Below are 21358 nucleotides of genomic sequence, written 5' to 3' on the forward strand. Positions count from 1 at the left end.
ATGTTTTTTGATCTCTATTACAATGATTCATGATTCCTATATATAGAAGAGGGTGAGTGTGTAGTAGGTAAGGAGTAGGTGAAGTGGAGGTGGTAGTGGTGTAGTGGGTTAGGTTTAGTGGAGTAGGTGAGGTGGTAGTGGTGTAGTGGGTTAGGTTTAGTGGAGTAGGTTTAAGTGGGTGAAGTAGGTGGAGAGTAGGTGGATTTTAACATAATAGTACTGGAATTAGAATCATGAACACACACAGGGAGAGAGAGAGAGAGAGGGAGCGAGAGAGAGTAGCGTAGAAGTTGATCGAGAGGGACAAAATCAACACCTCTTCGATTGCGTGAATCAAAGCTAGAGAGAGAGAGAGAGTTTAGTTGAACCACGATCGTGATTCCATGGAGAGAAAGAGAAGCATCTGATGATCACGAACCAGAGTTGATCTAGAGAGAGACAAAGCCGACAAATCTAGAACACCAAAGAAGAATCTGAGAGCGAACGGCACTAGGGTTTCAAACCTAGCTCTGATACTATGTAAGATTCCTGAAAGTTTTTTTTATATTCAATTGTGTGTTATAATATAAAGAATACATCTGATTATATAGTAAACCTAACCCCACGACTAAAGGAAACACTGCCATATATATACACCTAAAACACTGCCATATATATACACCTATACAATCTCTCAGAAAAGGAAATGCTGCCTAACTTAATATCTTCAGAAAAGGAAACACTGCCTAACCTAATATTCTCACAATGTCAGCTTTATGAGGTGACACATGGGGCAGTCAACCATTTTCATGTGGTTTTGTACTCCTTTTTGGGATTGAGCCACACATTTGTGGTGCCTTAACCTCAAGCATAGGTGCTCAAGGATGATCTCTAAGGTACTTTGTAGTCCGCTTGCCCAAATGCGCCTGATGCATCACCTCAACTTGGCTAAGCGAATATTTGTTACAAGGCATTGCTTCCCCTGCCACATCAACATGCTTGACACCCTCAGCTTGGTTGAGTGATTCTTTGGTCTAGCTTGCCCTTCCTATATGTTAGTTTCTTATCTCCAAGCGACATCCTGATGCTCATGCCAACCTAGGTCGGAGTAGGGATTGGTAACCCCTTTGGGGTTGGTGTCATGCTTACACCAACCTAGCTTTTGCAAAATCTCATAAAAAAATATGAAAGAAAATACTAGATGATCATTGGGGGAGAGGGGGTTGTCATTATCATTTGGTGGATTGGGAGAGAGTCTGTGTTCCTAAGGATAGAGGGGGTTTAGGTGTTCGAAGACTGGTGGTGTTTAATCAGACTCTGTTGGGGAGGTGGTTGTGGCATTTTGTGGAGGAAAATGAGTGGTTATGAAGGAGGGTGATTGTGGCAAAGTATGGAGAGGAGAGGAGGAATTGGTGTTAGAAGAGGGTGGTTTACTCCCATGGTTGTGGGTTGTGGAAGAGGATATGGTTGGAAAGAGGGGACTTTTGGGTTAGGGTTTAGTTTAGATTGGGGGTGGGGGATAGGAATGTTCGTCTTTGCTAGGATGTGCAAGATTGAGAGTTAGACCAATTGATGGATCTTTTGGGCTTTTTATATGGGTTGCAGCAGGGGGGATGGGGTGCATTATGTAGTGTGGGATGTTCGGAGGTTTAAAGGTGTTTTCTCAGTGCCTTTATTTTATGGGGCACTTGCAGGGGATGTTATTGGTGTGTTTCCTTGGAAGTATATTTGGGCGACATGATCTTCAACTAAGGTGGCTTTTTTTGTTTGGATAGTTGCTTTGGGTTGTATTTTTACTATTGATAATTTGATTCGGTGAGGACATAATGCGGAAATGGTGGATCATTTACTTCTTCATTGCCTGGTTGTGTCTAGACTTTGGAATTTCATTGTTGCTTTGTTTGGCTTGGTGTGGGTGCAACCAGGCTCTGTGTTGAGGTTGTTACAGAGTTGGGGTGGGAAAGAGGCACCGGAAGGCTTGGGTGCTTTCTTCCCATTGTTTGCTTTGGGTGGTATGGTTTGAACGGAATAGGCGAGTGTTTCAGGATGAGTGTCATTTCGTTTCATGGTTAGAGAGTAGATTGTTGATGGTGTTGCATAGTTGGGTTACGGGGTAAGGTCGATCCAAATGTTTTGGTTTTTGTAGATTTTGTGGAGAATTTGATTAGTTTTGTTTGTCCTTTTCTGGGCTACATTTTTGTATTCTTTCCATTGTCTTGATGCTTTTTAATAAAGTTTGTTTATTTATCAAAATAAAAAAAATACTGGATGATCATGAGGCGTGAGCTATATAACTATAATTTTTGTGGTGATGTCGAGGGAGTTAGGACAGTTACTGGTTGATAGATATTGAAAATTAATAAGTTGCTTGGATTAGGTGAGAAATAGCAGAAACTCTTTAGAACTTTCAATTTGAATGATTATTTTTTCTTTAATTGTGTATAATGTGAAAAACGTGTATTGTTTTTTCAACTTTAAATTCTGCTCTGAAGTTGCATCCAGTCATTTGCTGTTGATCAACTAGTAGTTCCTAGCTGTAAATATTACTGTATAGTAGTATATAATCTTTGGTGAAGTCTCTATTTTCTTCGAACTGCCATGCCACTTATTTCATATTGAAGATGACATTGTAGATTAAAATATTTGTCATATCATCTTCAATTCCCATTGTCACTAAAATTTCTAATGTGGTGGAGTATTGAACCAAAAGAGAAAACTTTGCAAAAGTAATAATTGCTCATGCATGAGTTTGAAGGTTTGGCTAGTCCATTCAATAATGCCCTATGGGTTGGGACAAAAATAGGACTTGTTATAAGGGATTTTCTATATGTACAAGTCATATAATTCCTTTCACACTTGTGAAGGCTAATTATGTCACCATCACGTTGTCTTGTTTTTTCCTTACTATTTTCTTTTCTATATTCATTGCTAAGATATCTATTGCAAAGACTGAAAGCTAAAGTAACATACTTAGGCCCTAAATGGTGTCTTAATTGTGGTTTCGTAGGGAACACCATCCACAAAGTTTGTTTAGTGCAATGTCAAGTATAATAGCTCTCATTTTGAAGGAGAAGGAGAAAGTTTCTCAGTCGCTTATTGATGTGATTTTGCGGAATATTCTGAAGGAGGGAAAGGTAATTTGTTGGTGAAATGCATTTACTTGTGCTTTTGTGTTGAAAGCATAACCCTTTTTTTTTTTTTAATATTTTAAATTTAATGTTTCCCCCTTCTCATGGTACTTTCTTCATTTAACTTCTCATTAGATTACTGAATTTTAAAATATTGCTGTCAGCATCATTTTTTATATAGAAGTATCTTCTTGTCATAGATGGATAAAAACATAATGAAGTTTGTGCCATCATTATTTGGGTATTTGTCTTCTCAATTTGGCTTGTTAAAATGGGGGAGGGGCAGCTTTGTTATTGTAATTTGTTAGTTGTGTTCATGGAAGTGCTTTTTGAATGAAATCCATGGGGATGTCAGAAAATGCTTTTTGACCTAGGATGCGGTAGTAAAAAAAGTGATTTTTTTTTTTAAGTTGACCTATATAGCCCTTGACAGTGCATAATGGCGAAAAGGAACTAATGAAGCCGACCATACTTGAGCGTGGGACACACGGCTTAGTTTGGTTTGGTTTTTATTTATTTATTTTTTTCTTTCCAGGGTGCATCTCTTGCTGCTTCTAGGCTTGCTGTTTCTGTCATCCAAAATTGTGAAGAAGAGCTTGAGACTCGTGTTTCTGAATTTTTAACTTCATGTATAGTAAACAGAGATGCTGTAGGGAGTGAACTTAAAGAATTTTACCATGAAATTATATTTGAAGTCTTTCAGTGTGCTCCTCGAATGCTCCTGGTTGTCATCCCAACTTTGACTCAAGAATTATTGGTAAGTCTTCATTTTATCTTCATTAGGTTTGACATCGTAGTTTCATAATTGAGATATAGCAGATGTTGTGAGCCTATTATTGCTTCTCTGGAATACGTTTGCATTTTGGAGTTGTTCTAATTGCTTTTCCTTATTATTTTTTTCAGTGAAGTGATATCATAGTTGTAATTTAAGAGAATACAAAGCTTGGGTGATGATTATGATATCATCGCCTTTTATATTAATCAGTCAACTGTTACAAAAGGAAGCCCTAAGACATTGATTAATGAATCACCTTTTATATTGATTGATTGTTTAAGGAATCACAATCAATCAATCTATCAATCAATCACAATCTAATTTAAATAAGGAAACAAGTAAATATTCTAACACTCCTCTTCAAGCTGGTGCGAAGATATCTCGCATGCCTAGCTTGCCTATAATGTCATGAAATGGTTTATTCCCAACTCCCTTGGTGAGGATGTTTGGAAGTTGTTCGCATGACTTTACAAAAGGAGTACATATTATGCTTCTGGTGAGTTTCTCCTTGATGAAGTGACAATCAATTTCAACCTGCTTTGTCCTGTCATGTTAAACAGGATTGTGAGCTATGTTGATGGCAGCCTTATTATCACAATATAGCATAGTCTATCTGGCCCATCCCCAGATCACTCAACAACAATCTGATCTACAAGAGTTCACAGACACCTTGTGGTGTAGCTCTAAACTCAGTTTCTACACTCGATCTAGCTTCCACATTATGTTTCTTACTCCTCCATAGTGTTTTAAAAAGCTCTAGGTGCATCGAGGCACCGAGGTCACTTGGAGCCTAAGTGCTGAGGCGCGAGGCGAGGCGCAAGTTATGGAAGTTTAGCAAAATATTAATATAGCACAATTTTCAACATAAGCAAATATTTAATACGTATATTATTAATTTTTTTAATAAGAAGAGAAGAGGAGAAGAATTTATTTATTTTATTTATTTATTATATTTTTTAAATAATGTGTTTCAATTAATTTTTTTATTTTATTTTACATACATGTGTTTATTTTTTTTATTACTATGTATAAATATATATTATGTTTTATAATATTATATATATATATGAATCAATTATATTTTATATATTAGCTATAAGTATATTATATAATAGGTATTATATAATATATTATATATATATATGAATCAAGCAGATAAAGAGAGAGAGAGACAGAAGCGAGAGAGAGAGAGAGCGATCGTGAGCGAGATAGAAGCGAGAGAGAAGACGATGAGAGTTTTTTTCCACTAGAGAGAGAAGAGGAAGAGTTGTATCAGAGGAGATGAGAACAGGAGTCGAACCTTCGTCGTTGCCTTCTTCTCATTGTCTTCTTCTTCTCCACTAGGTTTTTTTTTTTTTTTTTTCACTTTTGACCCACGTTTTGATCATTTTATATTGTAAATGAGAATTTATTCCATGTGGGTATTCACACCAAAACCAAATGGGCTGTATCAGTAGAAGAAACGCGAAGCGCCAAAAGCGCATGCCTCATCGCCTCAGCTACGCCTCTTCTATGTCGCCTCGCCTCGCTATACATCAGGCGCAGAGCTGCGCTTTGCCTCGCCTTGAGCTTAGGCGCGCTTTTCAAAACACTGCTCCTCCAAGTAACAAGATTGCCACCCACAAAGATACAATATCTTGATATAGATCTCCTATTAGTTATTGACCCTTCCCAATCAACTTCTATTTAGGCTTCCACTCTGAGATGATCATGTTTGGAAAAGTAAAGACCTTTTCTAGGAGAAGATTTCAAGTACTTCAGAATTCTCATAATAACCTCTAAGTGAATTTGATGAGGAGCATGCATAAACTAGCTAATCATACTGACAGCAATAGCAATATTAGGACGAGATTGAGATAAGTAATTAAGCTCACTCACTAGTAGCTGATAACTCTTCCTATCAACAACTGCTCCTCCTTTATCATTACCAAGTTTCTGATTAGGTTCCAGTGGGGTATCATATGTCTTATCTAAGCATCCCCGTTTCCTTTAAAAGTTCAAGAACATATGTCTTTTGTGAGATGAAAATTCTATCCTTGGAGCGAGCAACTTCAATTATCAGAAAATACTTCAAGTTTCCTAAGTCTTTGAAAACTCAGTAGTTAAATATTTTTTCAACAGGGGTAATTTCCTCACTATGATTGCCTGTAAGCACTATGCCATCTATATAAACAATGAGAGCTGTAGTCTTACTACGTGAGGAATGTTTTGCAAACAAAGTGTGATCTGTTTGACTCAGTTTGAAACCATATTTAAGCATAGCCTGAGTGAATTTCTCAAACCAAGCCCTTGGAGACTGTTTGAGACCATATAACGACTTCCGAAACCTGCATACTTTACCCTTTGTCTGATGATCCTCAAAACCAGGGGGAATGTCCATATATATCTCTTCTTCTAGATCACCATGTAAGAAAGCATTCTTTACATCAAACTGATGAAGTGGTCAATCTAAATTAGCTACTAGAGAGAAGTATTATGACCGAATTCATCTGAGCCACTGGTGCAAAAGTCTCATGATAATCTACTCTATAAGTCTGAGTGATGCCTTTTGTCACAAGTCAAGCTTTGTAACGCTTAATGGAATCATCTGCTTTGTGCTTCACAGTATACACCCATTTGCATTCCACCGGTCTTTTGCCCTTAGGTAATGCCTTTCTTACGAAATGCTTTCATTTCCTCAATTATGGTAAGTTTCCATTCAGTGATAGTAAGAGCATCCTAAAAATGGTTAGGAATATTAACAGAGGAAATGTTTGACACAAAGGCTCTATACGAGGAAGACAAATGAGAGTAGGACACAAAGTTTGAGATAGGATGTTGAATACAAGATCTTACACCCTTTCTCTTGGCAATAGGAATATCAAGATCAGTAGGGTCAGGAATAGTAATATTAGTAGACTTAAGAGAAACAGGAGGTTCAAAGTTACCTGGACTCTTATCAGAAGTAGGAGATGGCAGTGGGTGAGCATAAGTGGTTTCTTGTATCCAAGTAACTTTCTGTCTATCTTTGTCCCTGACCTAAACTTGCCCTTCCTTGGCCTTGGTGGCATTGGATTCTATAGTTCCAGTAATAGGTGGTGTAGGAACAATTGGTTCCACCATAGAAGCAACATGGAAAATAGGAATCTCCCTAAAGGGATGATTGTGACACCAGAGAAGACAAGAAGTAGGACTGGGACTCAAAGAAGGTGATATCCTTGGACACAAATCACTTACGAGAAGGAGGGTGATAACACTTATACCCCTTTTGAGTAGGCAAGTATCTGAGAAAAACACACTTGAGAGAGCGAGGGTCCAATTTACCACGAGTAGTAGAATGATTGTGGACAAAACAGAGACACCCAAATATTTTAGAAGGAATGGAAAACAAAGACTTTGAATTGAGAAGGACTTGAAGTGGAGCTTGTTTTTGCAAAATCTGGATAGGAAGATGATTAATGAGATAAGTTGCGGTGAGAATGGCCTCGCCTCAAAAGGATTGAGGCATACTCATAGAAAAACACATGCAACGAGTCATATTAAAAAGATGACGATTCTTGTGCTTTGCAATCCCATTTTGTTGAGGAATATTGGTGCAAGATGTCTGATGTATGATGTCTGATGTATAATGCCATGAGTGGAAAAATAGCTCTCTAACCCCAAATCGATGTATTCACCCCCATTATCAGAACGCAAGATTTTGACAATTGTCCCAAATTGAGTACAAGTCATTTTATGAAAATTTTGAAACACAGAGAAAATTTTACTTTTTTTCTTTCATGAGATACACCCAAGTAGTATGAGAAAAATTATCGATGAAGGTAATAAACTATCTATGGCCTTTTAAAGACACAACACGAGATGGACCCCACACATCAGTATTTATTAAAGAAAAAGGAGCTAAACTTTTATTTAGACTTAAAGCAGAAGAAGCTCAGTGTTGTTTGTTAAGTTGACAAGACTCACAAAAATCATCGTTAAAGGTTGTTGGCATATTATAATCACCGAAAGTCACTTAGCATTTTATATTAGCCGAAAGGCACTAGGGTCTGTAATCATTTTTATGCCCTCAGGGATCATCTTGTAATTGTCTTCCTTGTAAACCCTAATCTTCATTTATAAATAAGGGATGATATCTTATCATACCCGAAGCTGGTTATTCAAGCTTCATGGTATCAGAGCAGAACCTATACGGTTTCGGCTCACCCTCGTTGGTAGACCTTTTTCACCAACAAAACTCTAGGGTTCGAAGCTTACCTGGGTGGATCATCACTCAGTCGTCTTCCTCAGCTCGTCTTCCTCAGCCGTCTACCTCGTCGACCTCCTCGCCACTCAGCCGTCTTCCCCAGCTCGTCTTCCTCAGCCGTCTACCTCGTCGACCTCCTTGCCTTCCTCTGTCGATCGTCACTCAGCCGATCAATCTCCAGCCAGTTCGGCGATCTCCTCCAGCCATTTCGTCGCTCGTCTTCTTCGTCACTCGTCGTCCTCAGCCTCTGATCTCACTGTGGTATATATATATATATATTTATATATAAAGACATGTATAAAACTATAGCCGGATATATATATCCTGATATATATATATATTTATATATAAAGACATGTATAAAACTATAGCCGGATATATATATATTTATATATAAAGATATGTATAAATAAATCAACTTAAAAAAAAAAAAATATATATATATATATATATATATATAAAATTAAAAAAAAAAAAAATCGTTTCTTAATTTTGTTATGTTTTTATAGTGGTCATTGTGCCTACTATCTCACTACCACCTTCCGGGTTTGTGATTTCCACTAGTTTGTTGCGGGTTTGGTAGTATTGTCTCCATGACAGATTCCACTAGTGTGTCCCCTTCGTCTCAAACACCAAAGAGTGTGAGTCTCATTCTACCTACTACCATGACTCAGAACCCCAACCCTAGTTTGAAAATCACCACCTCTCTATTTAATGGTCAGAACTACCTAGCGTGGTCTCAAAGTTTGACTTTGTTTTTGAAAAGCAGAGGGAAAATGGGGTATGTTGATGGCAGGATACAGGCACCTAGTACCACTGACTCAGGTTATGACCAATGGGAGATTGCCAACTCTTTGATTATGAGTTGGCTTATCCATTCGATGGTTCCAGAACTTGGTGAGGGCTACTTGTCTATGGAGACTGCCCAGGACATTTGAGAGGCTGTGGCTGTTACCTATTCCCGCAAAGGAAATTTTTCACAGGCATTTCAGTTGCGTCGCTCTATTGAGAGCACACTTCAGGGGGAGCAGACTGTTCTTCAGTACTTCACTTTCCTCACCAACGGCTGGAAACGCCTTGACCACCTGGAAGACTATAAGCCCGTTTGCCCTACTGATTCTGTCGGGTACAAGAAGTTCATCGCACGGGAACGGGTCTTTAAATTTTTGGCCGGCCTAAATATGGAGTATGATCCAGCTAGGGGTCGAGTTCTGAGTATGGACACTCTTCCTTCACTGCAGGAGGCATTTGCCTATGTCCAAAATGAGGAGAGTCGTCGGTCTGCTATGATGTCCCCTGTCTCTACAGACCGTTCCGCATTACTGTCTACTCCTCGAGATGGCCTCAGCCTGCCTCCTCCGTCTGCTGCTAAGGAGTCTGTATTCTGTGATTATTGCAAGAAGCCGCGGCACACTCGTGAAACATGTTGGAAGCTTCATGGGCCTCCATCTGGGGGTCGAGGTGATCGGTCTGGTTCTCGAGGAGGTCGGTCAGGCCACTCTCGAGGACGTGGTTCCTATTCCCGGGCTCATCAGTCTAGTACCGTTGATACCCTTGATTCTAATTCTACTTCTGTTACCCAAGCTTCTGATACTGAGCTGGAGGATGCTTTGTGCCAATTGTTGGACCGCCGATCTTCTACTGCTCTCAGTACCGCTTCCTCGTCCTTTGCCCGCTCAGGTAACTTAGCATCTTTTCCTTGTGCTTTCCTGTGTCATACATCTTTGCCTTGGATTATTGATTCTGGTGCCTCAGATCATATGTCTGGCTCCTCTGATCTTTTCTCTGCCTATAAGCCCTCTTCAGGTCAGGACAAAGTTAGGATTGCCGATGGAACTGTTTCTTCCATTTCTGGAAAAGGTTTAGTCCAAGTCACTCCTACCATGCATCTATCTTCTGTTCTCCATGTTCCCAAGTTTTCTGTTAATCTGTTATGCTTAAGTCGTCTTACTCAGGATTTGAATTGTTGTGTGACGTTTTTTCCTGATCATTGTCTTTTTCAGGACCTTGTCACGGGGAGGACGATTGGCAGTGGTAGTGCAGAAAATGGTCTCTACTTCCTCGATCAACCGGACAAACTTGCTTATTCTTCCACCACGTCTTCTACTACCCCCGCTGATGTATGGTTGTGGCATCGGCGTCTTGGGCATCCTTCATTTCATTTACTTAAGCATTTATTTCCTTCTAGTTTCGCAAATCATCATGTGTCTGACTTTCTTTGTGAGTCTTGTCAACTTGGAAAACAACATAGAGCTTCTTTTGCTCCCAGTTTGAATAAAAGCTTAGTTCCTTTTTCATTAATACATTCTAATGTTTGGGGTCCATCTCGTGTTCTGTCTGTAAAAGGTCATTGCTGGTTTGTTACATTTATTGATGATTTTTCTCGTGCTACTTGGGTGTATCTCATGAAAGATAAGAGTGAAGTTTTCTCTGTGTTTCGCACTTTTCATAAGATGATTTGTACTCAGTTTGGGGCCACTATCAAAATATTTCGTTCTGATAATGGCGGGGAATACATAGATTCTGGGTTAGGACAATATTTCTCTACTCATGGCATTATCCATCAGACCTCTTGCACCAATACCCCTCAACAAAATGGGGTGGCCGAACGCAAGAATCGTCATCTTCTTGACATGGCTCGGTGCATGTGTTTTTTTATGAACGTGCCTCGACCCTATTGGGGCGACGCTGTTCTCACCGCTGCCCATCTTATTAATCGTCTCCCTACCCAGGTCTTGGACAAACAGGCTCCGCTTCACGTCCTCCTCGGTTCTCAGTCCTTGTTTTCTATTCCTCCCAAAATCTTTGGTTGTGTCTGTTTTGTCCATAATCACTCTCCCTCTCGTGGTAAGTTGGACCCTCGCTCCCTCAAGTGTGTTTTCCTTGGTTATTCTCCTACTCAAAAGGGGTATAAATGTTATCACCCTTCTTCTCGTAAGTGGTTTGTGTCCATGGATGTCACTTTCTTTGAGTCCCAGTCCTATTTCTTGTCCTCTCCGGTGTCACCGTCCTCATTTCCGGGGGAGCCTCGGTATGAAATGAGTCCTGTGCCTCCTATGGTAGAAGTGAGTCCTGTGCCTCCTATGGTAGAACCAGTTGTTCTTGCACCAGTTGGTCTTGCACCCCCCTCTGGAACTATAGAACCCACTGTCACCAAGAATAAGGATGGGCATGTTTATGTCCGGGACATCGACAGAAAACAAGTTAACTGGATAAACGGGACTGTTTCTGCTACTCCACTGCCATCTCCTGCTTCTGATGAGAGTCTAGGTAACTTTGAATCTCGTGAGTCCATTGATCTTGATGTTCCTATTGCCAAAAGAAAGGGTGTGAGATCTTGTACTCAACATCCTATCTCACAGTTTGTATCATACTCTCATTTGTCATCCTCATATAGAGCGTTTGTGTCCAATATTTTCTCTGTTAGCATTCCTAACCATTTTCAGGATGCTCTTGCTATCTCTGAGTGGAAACTAGCCATGATTGAGGAAATGAAAGCACTTAGGAAGAATGGCACTTGGGAATTGACTGAGTTACCTACGAGCAAACGACCTGTGGGCTGTAAATGGGTATATACTGTGAAACACAGAGCAGATGGGTCTATTGAGGGTTACATGGCAAGACTTGTGGCCAAAGGGTTTACTCAGACATATGGCATTGATTATCAGGAGACCTTCGCACCCGTGGCTAAAATGAATTCAGTCAGAGTACTTCTCTCTCTAGCAGCTAATCTAGATTGGCCGCTTTATCAGTTTGATGTCAAGAATGCTTTTCTCCATGGTGACCTCGAAGAAGAAGTATATATGGACATTCCTCCGGGTTTTGAGGATCATCAAACAGAAGGGAAAGTATGCAAACTTCGGAAGTCATTATATGGTCTCAAACAGTCTCCAAGGGCTTGGTTTGAGAGATTCACTCAGGCTATGTTTAAATATGGTTTCGAACAAAGTCAGGCAGATCACACATTGTTTGTGAAACTTTCCTCATGTGGTAAGACTACAGCACTTATTATTTATGTAGATGACATAGTTCTTACAGGCAATGATAGTGGGGAAATACCTCGGTTGAAGAAATATTTAGCCAAAGAGTTTGAAATCAAAGACTTGGGAAGCTTGAAGTATTTTCTGGGAATTGAAGTTGCTCGCTCTAAGGATGGGATATTTATCTCACAGAGAAAATATATGCTTGACCTGTTGAAGGAAACTGGGATGCTTGGCTGCAAGGCATGTGCCACCCCACTGGAACCCAATCAGAAATTAGGGGATGATGAAGGAGGAGAAGTTGTGGATAGGGGGAGCTATCAACGATTAGTGGGTAAGCTCATTTACCTATCTCACTCCCGTCCTGATATTGCTGTTGCTGTCAGTGTAGTTAGTCAGTTTATGCATGCTCCTCATCAGATTCACCTTGAGGCTGTCATGAGAATCTTGAGGTATTTGAAGTCTGCTCCTGGTAAGGGTCTGTATTTTTCAAAGTATGATCATCTTCGTATAGAAACCTATACAGATGCTGACTGGGCTGGGTCAGTAACTGATAGGAGATCAACTTCAGGGTATTGCACATTTGTCGGCGGCAACCTAGTTACTTGGAGGGGTAAGAAACAGAATGTGGTTGCCAGGTCAAGTGCAGAAGCTGAGTTTAGAGCTATGGCACAAGGTGTGTGTGAACTTTTATGGATCAAATTATTGTTGAGTGATCTAGGTATTGCTCATACGGACTCCATGCGGTTATATTGTGATAATAAGGCCGCCATCAACATTGCTCACAATCCAGTTCAACATGACAGGACAAAACATGTTGAGATTGATCGCCACTTCATTAAGGAGAAACTCACTAGTGGTACCATTTGTACTCCTTTTGTTCAGTCTGGTGAACAACTTGTTGACATTCTCACCAAGGGAATTGGGAATAAATCGTTTCATGACATATTAGGCAAGCTGGGCATGAGAGATATCTTCGCACCAGCTTGAGGGGGAGTGTTGGCATATTATAATCAACGAAAGTCACTTAGCATTTTATATTAGCCGAAAGACACTAGGGTCTGTGTTAAAATTGATGTATTATTGATTGATATATTGATTGTTGTGTATTGATTTGTATGTTACAAGCTATTATATAGGAGAGGTGTGAGGTAAGTGAGTGGTGGTAGTGGATGGTAGTGGAGGTGGTGTGAGGTAACCCACTAACCTAACCCACTACATCCACCCCACTAAACCTAACACACTTACCATCTCCACTACCACCCACCACCTCCACTACCATCCACTACCACCACTCACTTACCTCACACCTCTCCTATATAATAGCTTGTAACATACAAATCAATACACAACAATCAATATATCAATCAATAATACATCAATTTTAACATGGTATCAGAGCCTTGTCGGACCCCTAAAAAATACACTGTATGATGGTGTATATAGGCTGCCCAAATATATAGATATATGGATATATAGAGTGAGCCCTCAAAAGTCGCGTGGCTGCCTAAACTATAAGACAGAGGCTATTGTACTGGTTTCTATTCTATTGGTTGTTGGAACACACCTACTGAAAGAGTTTCACCCAAGACTACTATTATTGATTGATATATTGATTGTTGTGTATTGATTTGTATGTTACAAGCTATTATATAGGAGAGGTGTGAGGTAAGTGAGTGGTGGTAGTGGATGGTAGTGGAGGTGGTGGGTGGTAGTGGAGATGGTAAGTGTGTTAGGTTTAGTGGGGTGGATGTAGTGGGTTAGGTTAGTGGGTTAGGTTTAGTGTACATTAACAGCCCCCCTCAAACTCAAGGAGGATAGGAACTAACCAACTTGAGTTTGAAGAGAGTAACAAAACAGAAAAGTAAACTGATAAATAAAAAACAAAACAGGATAGGAGACACGGTATGGTCGTGTCGGACCGTTGTAGCAGACAGTTTACGGGGTCATGTCGGACCGTTGTAGAAGACACTGTGTGGTCGTGTCAGACCGATGTAGAAGACAGTTTATGGGGTCATGTCGGACCGTTGGAGCAGACAGTTTACGGGGTCATGTCGGACCGTTGTTGAAGACAGTTTACGGGGTCATGTCGGACCGTTGGAGAAGACAGTTTACGGGGTCATGTCGGACCGATGTAGCAGGACAGTTTACGGGGTCATGTCGGACCGATGTAGAAGACAGTTTACGGGGTCATGTCGGACCGTTGTAGCAGACACTGTGTGGTTGTGTCAGACCGTTGTAGCAGACAGTTTATGGGGTCATGTCGGACCGATGTAGAAGCTGACCGGAATCAATGTCGGGACAGTTTATGGGGTCATGTCGGACCGATGTAAAAGTGGCACCCTCAAAAGGTGTGCCCAATTTTTTTCAAAAGGCGTGCCATCAAAAGGCGTGCCCACTTTATCAAAAGATGTGCCATGAAAAGGCGTGCCAGTTTGTCGGGCGGCAAGAGGCGCGCGATGCGCGTGGCTGGCCCTGGCTATTTAAAACAAGGTTGAGGCGAAGGCTGTGCATACGAGTCTGAAACCTCTGAACGCTCGGAGAGCTTGTCTCTGCAAATCTTGAAACACCCGGAAACCAACCCTTCTCTGAAACACTTAGCAACTCAAAAACATGGCCTCTTCTTCCCGTCCAGTTACCCAGAACCTGCTCACGCTCTTTCCAGAACTGAACGAGCCCACAAGAGAAATAACTGGTGCGGTGGCCAGTGAACCGCAACCAAACACCTCCGGTTTGGCTCCATTGAACTTTCCGATGCGGTCGGTGGAGCAAAAAATGGCGATGCAAACTGATATTGAGGCTAATCAGTATACTCTGAAGTCATGCGTGGAAACCATGACGGCGGTCACAAATTTGTCGAACCGGCTGCAGAGTAGGACAAATGAGGTGCAGCATTTAAACTCCCAGCTGGCTCTGCTCCAACGCATGTATAAGGATGCGCGAGCAGAGATAAGCGTGCTAAGGACAGAAAACAAGGAGCTGAAGAGGAAGGCCACCGTGATGTTCCGATTTGGAGGTCCACCATATGCTTCAGTGGAGGAGTATGGGGGAGTGAACGTGCTCGGTGGCGTGGAAAACACGGAGGCAGCACCGTCAAGGGCCGCGCAGGACGTAGGCAAGAAGAAGAGACCTGCAGCAGAGTAGAGAAGAAAAATCCCGCCTGTGGATGTGTTTTTTTTTTTTTTTTTTTTTTTTGTTTTGTTTTGTTTTGTTTTGTTTTTTTTTTTTTTTTTTTTGTTGTTATGTAAAATGGTGATCGGGGTCGATCCCGGAGATGAATAAAATAGGGTGTGTTGTGCAAATGTGTAATTTTTTTTTTTTTTTTGTTTTTTTTTTTTTTTTTTGTTTTTTTTTTTGTTTAAATAAAATAAAAGAAAGGAAAAGAAGAGGGACAAAGCAAGTTGGGTGCCGTGTTGTTATTGTTTCAAAAGAGGAAGTAAAATAATAATAAAAAAAAGTTGAGTGGAAAGAATGAAAAAGAAAAAAGATGGTGGAATGGCTCAGGCTTTTGAAGTAAAATAATAAAAAAAGAAAAAGAAAGTTGAGTGGAAAGAATAAAAAAGAAAAAAAAAAATGGTGGAAAAAAGATGGTGGAGATTTACAGGTGGGTTTGAAAATGATGATGATAAATAAGATAAAATAAGGCTTTGATGGGCGGTGGGATAATGTAGTGGATGTGAATATTAAAATAATGTAGTGGATGTGAATATTAAAATAAAAAGAAAGGAAAGGAAGGGTTAAAAGTGAGAGAAAGAAAGCCACTGAGTAGTTGAATATTCAAACAATGCACACTGCCCCAGGTGGGGGTGGGGGAGGAATAGTAGTCTTGGGTGAAACTCTTTCAGTAGGTGTGTTCCAACAACCAATAGAATAGAAACCAGTACAATGGCCTCTGAATCCGTGTGTTCCAACATCCAATAGAATCCACATAAGTTACTGTCATAGCATTCCTTGACTTAAATCCATCCGAAGATCCAGAGACCCTCCACCGAGGACTCTCACTATATGCAACTAGATCAGACACTTCAGTAAACGGAACTGAACTCAGAGTCAGATACTTCACAAACAAATTGACAACCTCTCCCAACCCGGAAGTGGGCGGAATCTCGCCAAGAACCGAACGAAAAGGAAATGACCTCGGATGATGGCGGGGGTGGAGGGTGTGATCGGAAAGAAGGTGAAGACAACGAAGAGGGTGGAGGCCGGGAAGGAGACCAAGCTCCGTTGGGAGGTAGCCGGCGAGGAGACATGTTTAGGCCTGACGGAGACTTCGGGTCTCAAACTGAAGAGCCTTAAAGCAGATCTGAACAATGACAAAGTAAATGAAGATGGTCAACAATTGGAGTCGGCGTCCACCTACCACCACCAGATAAACGCGGAGGAGACATGTGTTACTAGGTTTGTTGCCTTCTGTATTTTGGTTTTGGGAAGGGGTAATGGTGATGCTGTGTAGGAGATGTTGAAAAAACTCCAGCGGGCAGCGAAGGCATGGTTGCCGGCCGGCTGCCCGCCGGAAAGAAAGGAATATAGGCCTAAATCTTATTGCTCTGATACCATGTTAAAATTGATGTATTATTGATTGATATATTGATTGTTGTGTATTGATTTGTATGTTACAAGCTATTATATATGAGAGGTGTGAGGTAAGTGAGTGGTGGTAGTGGATGGTAGTGGAGGTGGTGGGTGGTAGTGGAGATGGTAAGTGTGTTAGGTTTAGTGGGGTGGATGTAGTGGGTTAGGTTAGTGGGTTAGGTTTAGTGTACATTAACAGTCTGTAATCATTTTTATGCCCTTAGGGATCATCTTGTAATTGTCTTCCTTGTAAACCCTAATCTTCATTTATAAATAAGGGATGATATCTCATCATACCCGAAGCTGGTTATTCAAGCTTCAATGGTAACAAGCCATTTATGGCCTTTTAAAGACACAATATGAGATGGATCCCACACATCAGAATGTATTAAAGAAAAATGAGCTAAACTTTTATTAAAACTTGGAGCGAAAGAAGCTCGGTGTTGTTTGTTAAGTTGACAAGACTTACAAAGAAACTCAGGCACATTATCGTCGTCCTCGTGACAAAGTCCTGAAAAAGACAATGATCAGGAAAAAATGTCACACTATAGTTCAAATCCTTAGTAACACGACTCAAGGATAGAAAGATTAATAGAAAAATTGGGAATGTGGAGCACTAAAGACAGAGGTAAGGTAGCGGTGACATGAATTAAACCATTCCCAGATATAGAAGAAACAATACCATTTGCAATCCTAACTTTGTCTTGACCTGAAGAGAGCTTGTATGCTGAGAAATGGTCAGAAGACCCAGACATATGATTTGAGGCACCAGAATCAATAATCCATAGCAAAGACTTATGGGAAAGAAAAGCACTAGGAGAAGATTTTAAGTTACCTGAGTAGGTAAACAACAAGGAAGATGCACTGGGAGTAATAGAAGACCGGCGGGCCATTAAATGGCGCAAAACATCCTCAAGCTCAGGAGAAGTCATGCTAGATAAACTATCATAAGTCGGACCAATTGAAGTGAAAGTAGAATCAAAGGTGTCAACAACGAGTAATGCTAGAGGCACCAAATAATCTATCAAATGTTTTACCAAACCTCTCACATGGGTGTGTGTGTGTGGGTCCCACACCCATGTGAGAGGTTTGGTAAAACATTTGGTAGATTATTTGGGGTCTCTGGCATTTTCTGTCAACAACACTAGACTGATGGGTCCATGGATTAGAGCCACGTCCTTTAGATTGGCCTGATCGACTGCCTCTAGTACCAAATTGATCATCCTGACTCGTTGATGGAGCCCCATGAAGCTTCCAACATGTCTTACGAGTATGCTGCGGCTTGCGGCAGTAATCACAGAACACAATATCCTTCTCTGAAGGATGGAAAGAGGCAGTGACAAACTAGCCTCATCTCGAGAAGGAGCATAAGGTAATGCTGAACGGTCTCCAATAGCCGGTGGTAACATAGTAGAACGATAACTCTCTTCATTCTGTACATATGCAAAGGCCTCTTGAAGAGATGGAAGAACATCCATGCTAAGGACACGACTTCGGATTGGATTAAACTCCATATTGAGGCCTTCCAAAAACTTGAAGACCCTCTCCTATGTAAGAAACTTCTGATACCCAATTGAGTCAACTGTATAGACAGGCTTGTAATCCAGAAGGCGATCTAGGCGTTTCCAACCATTAGTCAGAAAGGTGTAATACTGGAGAACTGTCTGCTCTCCCTGTACTGAGCGCTTAATTGACAGGCGCAACTCAAAAGATTGAGAAAAATTCTCTTTTCGAGAATATGTAGTAGCGATTGCTTTCCAAATATCCTGGGCAGTATCTATAGATAAGTAGCCTTTACCAATCTCAGGAACCATGGAATGAATGGGCTACCCCATGATTAAAGAGTTGGTAATCTCCCATTGGTCATAGCCAAGATCTGTGATACTTGGTGTTTGAACTCTTCCATTAACATATCCCATTTTCCATCTACTCTGTAGAAAAAGTGTCAAGACACTGAGATCATGAAAGGTAATTCTGACAATTAAACAGAGCGGTAGTGATTTTGAGGCTAGGGTTTAGGTTCTCAGATGTAGTAGTCATAACTGGACTGGAGCTCTCCCCTTTACATAGGTGAGAAGTAGTGGTGGATTCACTAGTTAGGTCAGCCATAAGAACTCTACAATTTCAACCCAAAAAACCTTGCACGAATCACAAGAATGGAATGAGCTGGAACAAGTAAAATCATGTAGAAAATTTAATGTATAAAGAGAAATAGAGAATTGTATTATTGATTGATATTTGATTGATTTATTGATACATATTCTGTCTATTACAAATGGTTCCTTATATAGATGTAGGTGTAGTGGATGGTGTGTAGTGGATGGTGATAGTGGTGTAGTGGGTTAGGTTTAGTGGAGTAGGTGAGGTGGTAGTGGTGTAGTGGGTTAGGTTTAGTGGAGTAGGTGAGGTGGTAGTGGTGGTAGGTGATGGTAAATTCTAACAGCCCCCCGCAAACTCAAGGAGGATAGAAACTAACCAACTTGAGTTTGAAGAGAGGAACAAAACAAGAAAATACATAAAAAAAAGGATAGGAGACACTGTATGGTCGTGTTAGACCGTTGGTGAAGACACTGGATGGTGGTGTCATAACGTTGTAGAGGACACTGTATGGGGGTGTCATAACGTTGTAGAGGACACTGTATGGTGGTGTCATAACGGTGTAGAGGACACTGGATGGCGGTGTCAGACCGATGTAGAAGACAGTTTATGGGGTCATGTCGAACCGTTGTAGCAGACAATGTTGTGACAGTTGTTGTGACAGTTTACGGAGTCTTGCTGGACCCTTGTAGAAACTAACCGGAATCAATGTCGGGACAGTTTACAGAGTCTTGTCGGACCCATAAAGGAGCTAACCGGAATCAATGTCGGGACAGTTTACAGAGTCTTGTCGGACCCATAAAGGAGCTAACCGGAATCAATGTCGGGACAGTTTACAGAGTCTTGTTGGACCCTTGTAGAAACTAACCGGAATCTATGTCGGGACAGTTTACAGAGTCTTGTCGGACCCTTGTAGAAACTAACCGGAATCTATGTCGGGACAGTTTACAGAGTCTTGTCGGACCCATAAAGGAGCTAACCGGAATCAATGTCGAGACAGTTTACAGAGTCTTGTCGGACCCATAAAGGAGCTAACCGGAATTAATATCGGGACAGTTTACAGAGTCTTGTCGGACCCATAAAGGAGCTAACCAGAATCAATGTCGAGACAGTTTACAGAGTCTTGTCGGACCCATGAAGGAGCTAACCGGAATCAATGTCGGGACAGTTTACAGAGTCTTGTCGGACCCCTAAAAAGTCTCACCCTCAAAAGGTGTGCCCAATCTTTCAAAAGGCGTGCCATCAAAAGGCGTGCCCAATCCATAAAAAGGTGTGCCAGAGATGATGGCGAGGCACGTGAGTGCCTTGGCTGGCGCGCCCGTTTGTCGTCTGGCGTCAAGTGGCGCGCGATACGCGTGGCTGCCCCGGCTATTTAACCAAGACGGAGGCCGAGGCCGAGGCAGAGACAAAAACCTGCTAGAAAAACTCTGAAAAACTCTTCGTTTTCTGAGAGAGATTTCTGAGAGAGATACTCTGTAACATTCTGTTTTCTGAGAGAGATTTCTGAGAGAGATACTCTGTAACACTCTGTTGTCTGAGAGAGATTTCTGAGAGAGATACTCTGTAACACTCTGTTGTCCAGAAAATGGCTTCGTCTTCCCGTGGTCTGCTCACTCTCTTTCCAGACCTTAACGAGTCAACAAGAGAGATAACTGGTGCGGGGGCCAGTGAACCTCAACCAAGCGCCCCAGGGTTTGCTCCGTTGAACTTTCCTATGCGGTCTGTGGAGCAAAAAATGGCAGTGCAAACTGACATTGAAGCCAATCAGTATACTTTGAAGTCCTGTGTGGAGACGATGACAGCAGTCACAAACTTGTCGCACCGGCTGCAGAGTAGGACAAATGAGGTGCAGCATTTAAACGGCCAATTGGCTCTGCTCCAGCGCATGTATAAGGATGCGCGAGCAGAGATAAGTGTGCTGAAGGCGGAAAACAAGGAGCTGAAGCGGAAGGCTACCGTGATGTTCCGATTTGGAGGTCCACCATATGCTGTAGTGGAGGAGCAGGGTGGAGTGAACGTGCTCGGTGGAGTGGGTAGTATGGAGGTAGCGCCGGTAAGGGACACCCAAGAGAAAAGCAAGAAGAAGAGACCTGCAGCAGAATAGAGAAGAAAAATCCCACTGTGGGTGCGGGTGTGTTGTGGTGGTTTGTTTGTTTGTTGGTTTTTTTTTTTTTTTTTTTTTTTTTTGTGTAAAATTGTGATCGGGGTTGATCCCTGAGATGAATAAAATATGATTTGGTGTGCAAAGCTATATGGTATGAAGGGAATTGGAAAAAGATTAAAAAGAATGTGAAAGAAAAATAAAGAAAAAATAATAAAAATATATTTGAAATCAAAAAATGAAAGATGGAGGAAATAAGGAAAGTGGTTTGGAGAAAATAAATAAAAATAAAAATAATGGAGTTGGAAATCAAACGGAGGAGAGATGAAGATTTTGTTTTTTGTTTTTTGTTTTTTTTTTTAATATAATATAATAAAAAGAGATATATATATATATATATATATATAATAAAGAAAGTGGGGAACAAGAGTGTAAAGAAAAGAAAAAGTATAGGTTGCATCGTGGGTCACATGGGTGAGTAAAAGAAAACAATAAAGAAAT

At 41.0% G+C, this 21358-nt stretch overlaps 1 protein-coding gene across 14 annotated transcripts in view; it reads left to right on the forward strand.

The window, feature by feature from the left end:
- Nucleotides 1-21358, forward strand: part of LOC114270602 (ARM repeat superfamily protein) — a 115093-nt gene that overhangs the window by 10694 nt on the left and 83041 nt on the right. For all 14 annotated transcript variants that reach the window (XR_003631998.2, XR_014364551.1, XR_003632000.2 and 11 more), the window contains exons 4-5: nt 2987-3113; nt 3643-3864. Coding sequence is in view for 9 of the 14 variants with exons in the window: in XM_028212165.2 (XP_028067966.2) it covers nt 2987-3113; nt 3643-3864 (349 nt within the window). In the remaining 5 variants the exon portion in view is untranslated. The remainder of the gene's footprint in view (nt 1-2986; nt 3114-3642; nt 3865-21358) is intronic.

This window comes from Camellia sinensis, chromosome 3 (genome assembly GCF_055761805.1).
Source record: "Camellia sinensis isolate YWXY chromosome 3, ASM5576180v1, whole genome shotgun sequence".
Lineage (NCBI taxonomy): Eukaryota > Viridiplantae > Streptophyta > Magnoliopsida > Ericales > Theaceae > Camellia > Camellia sinensis.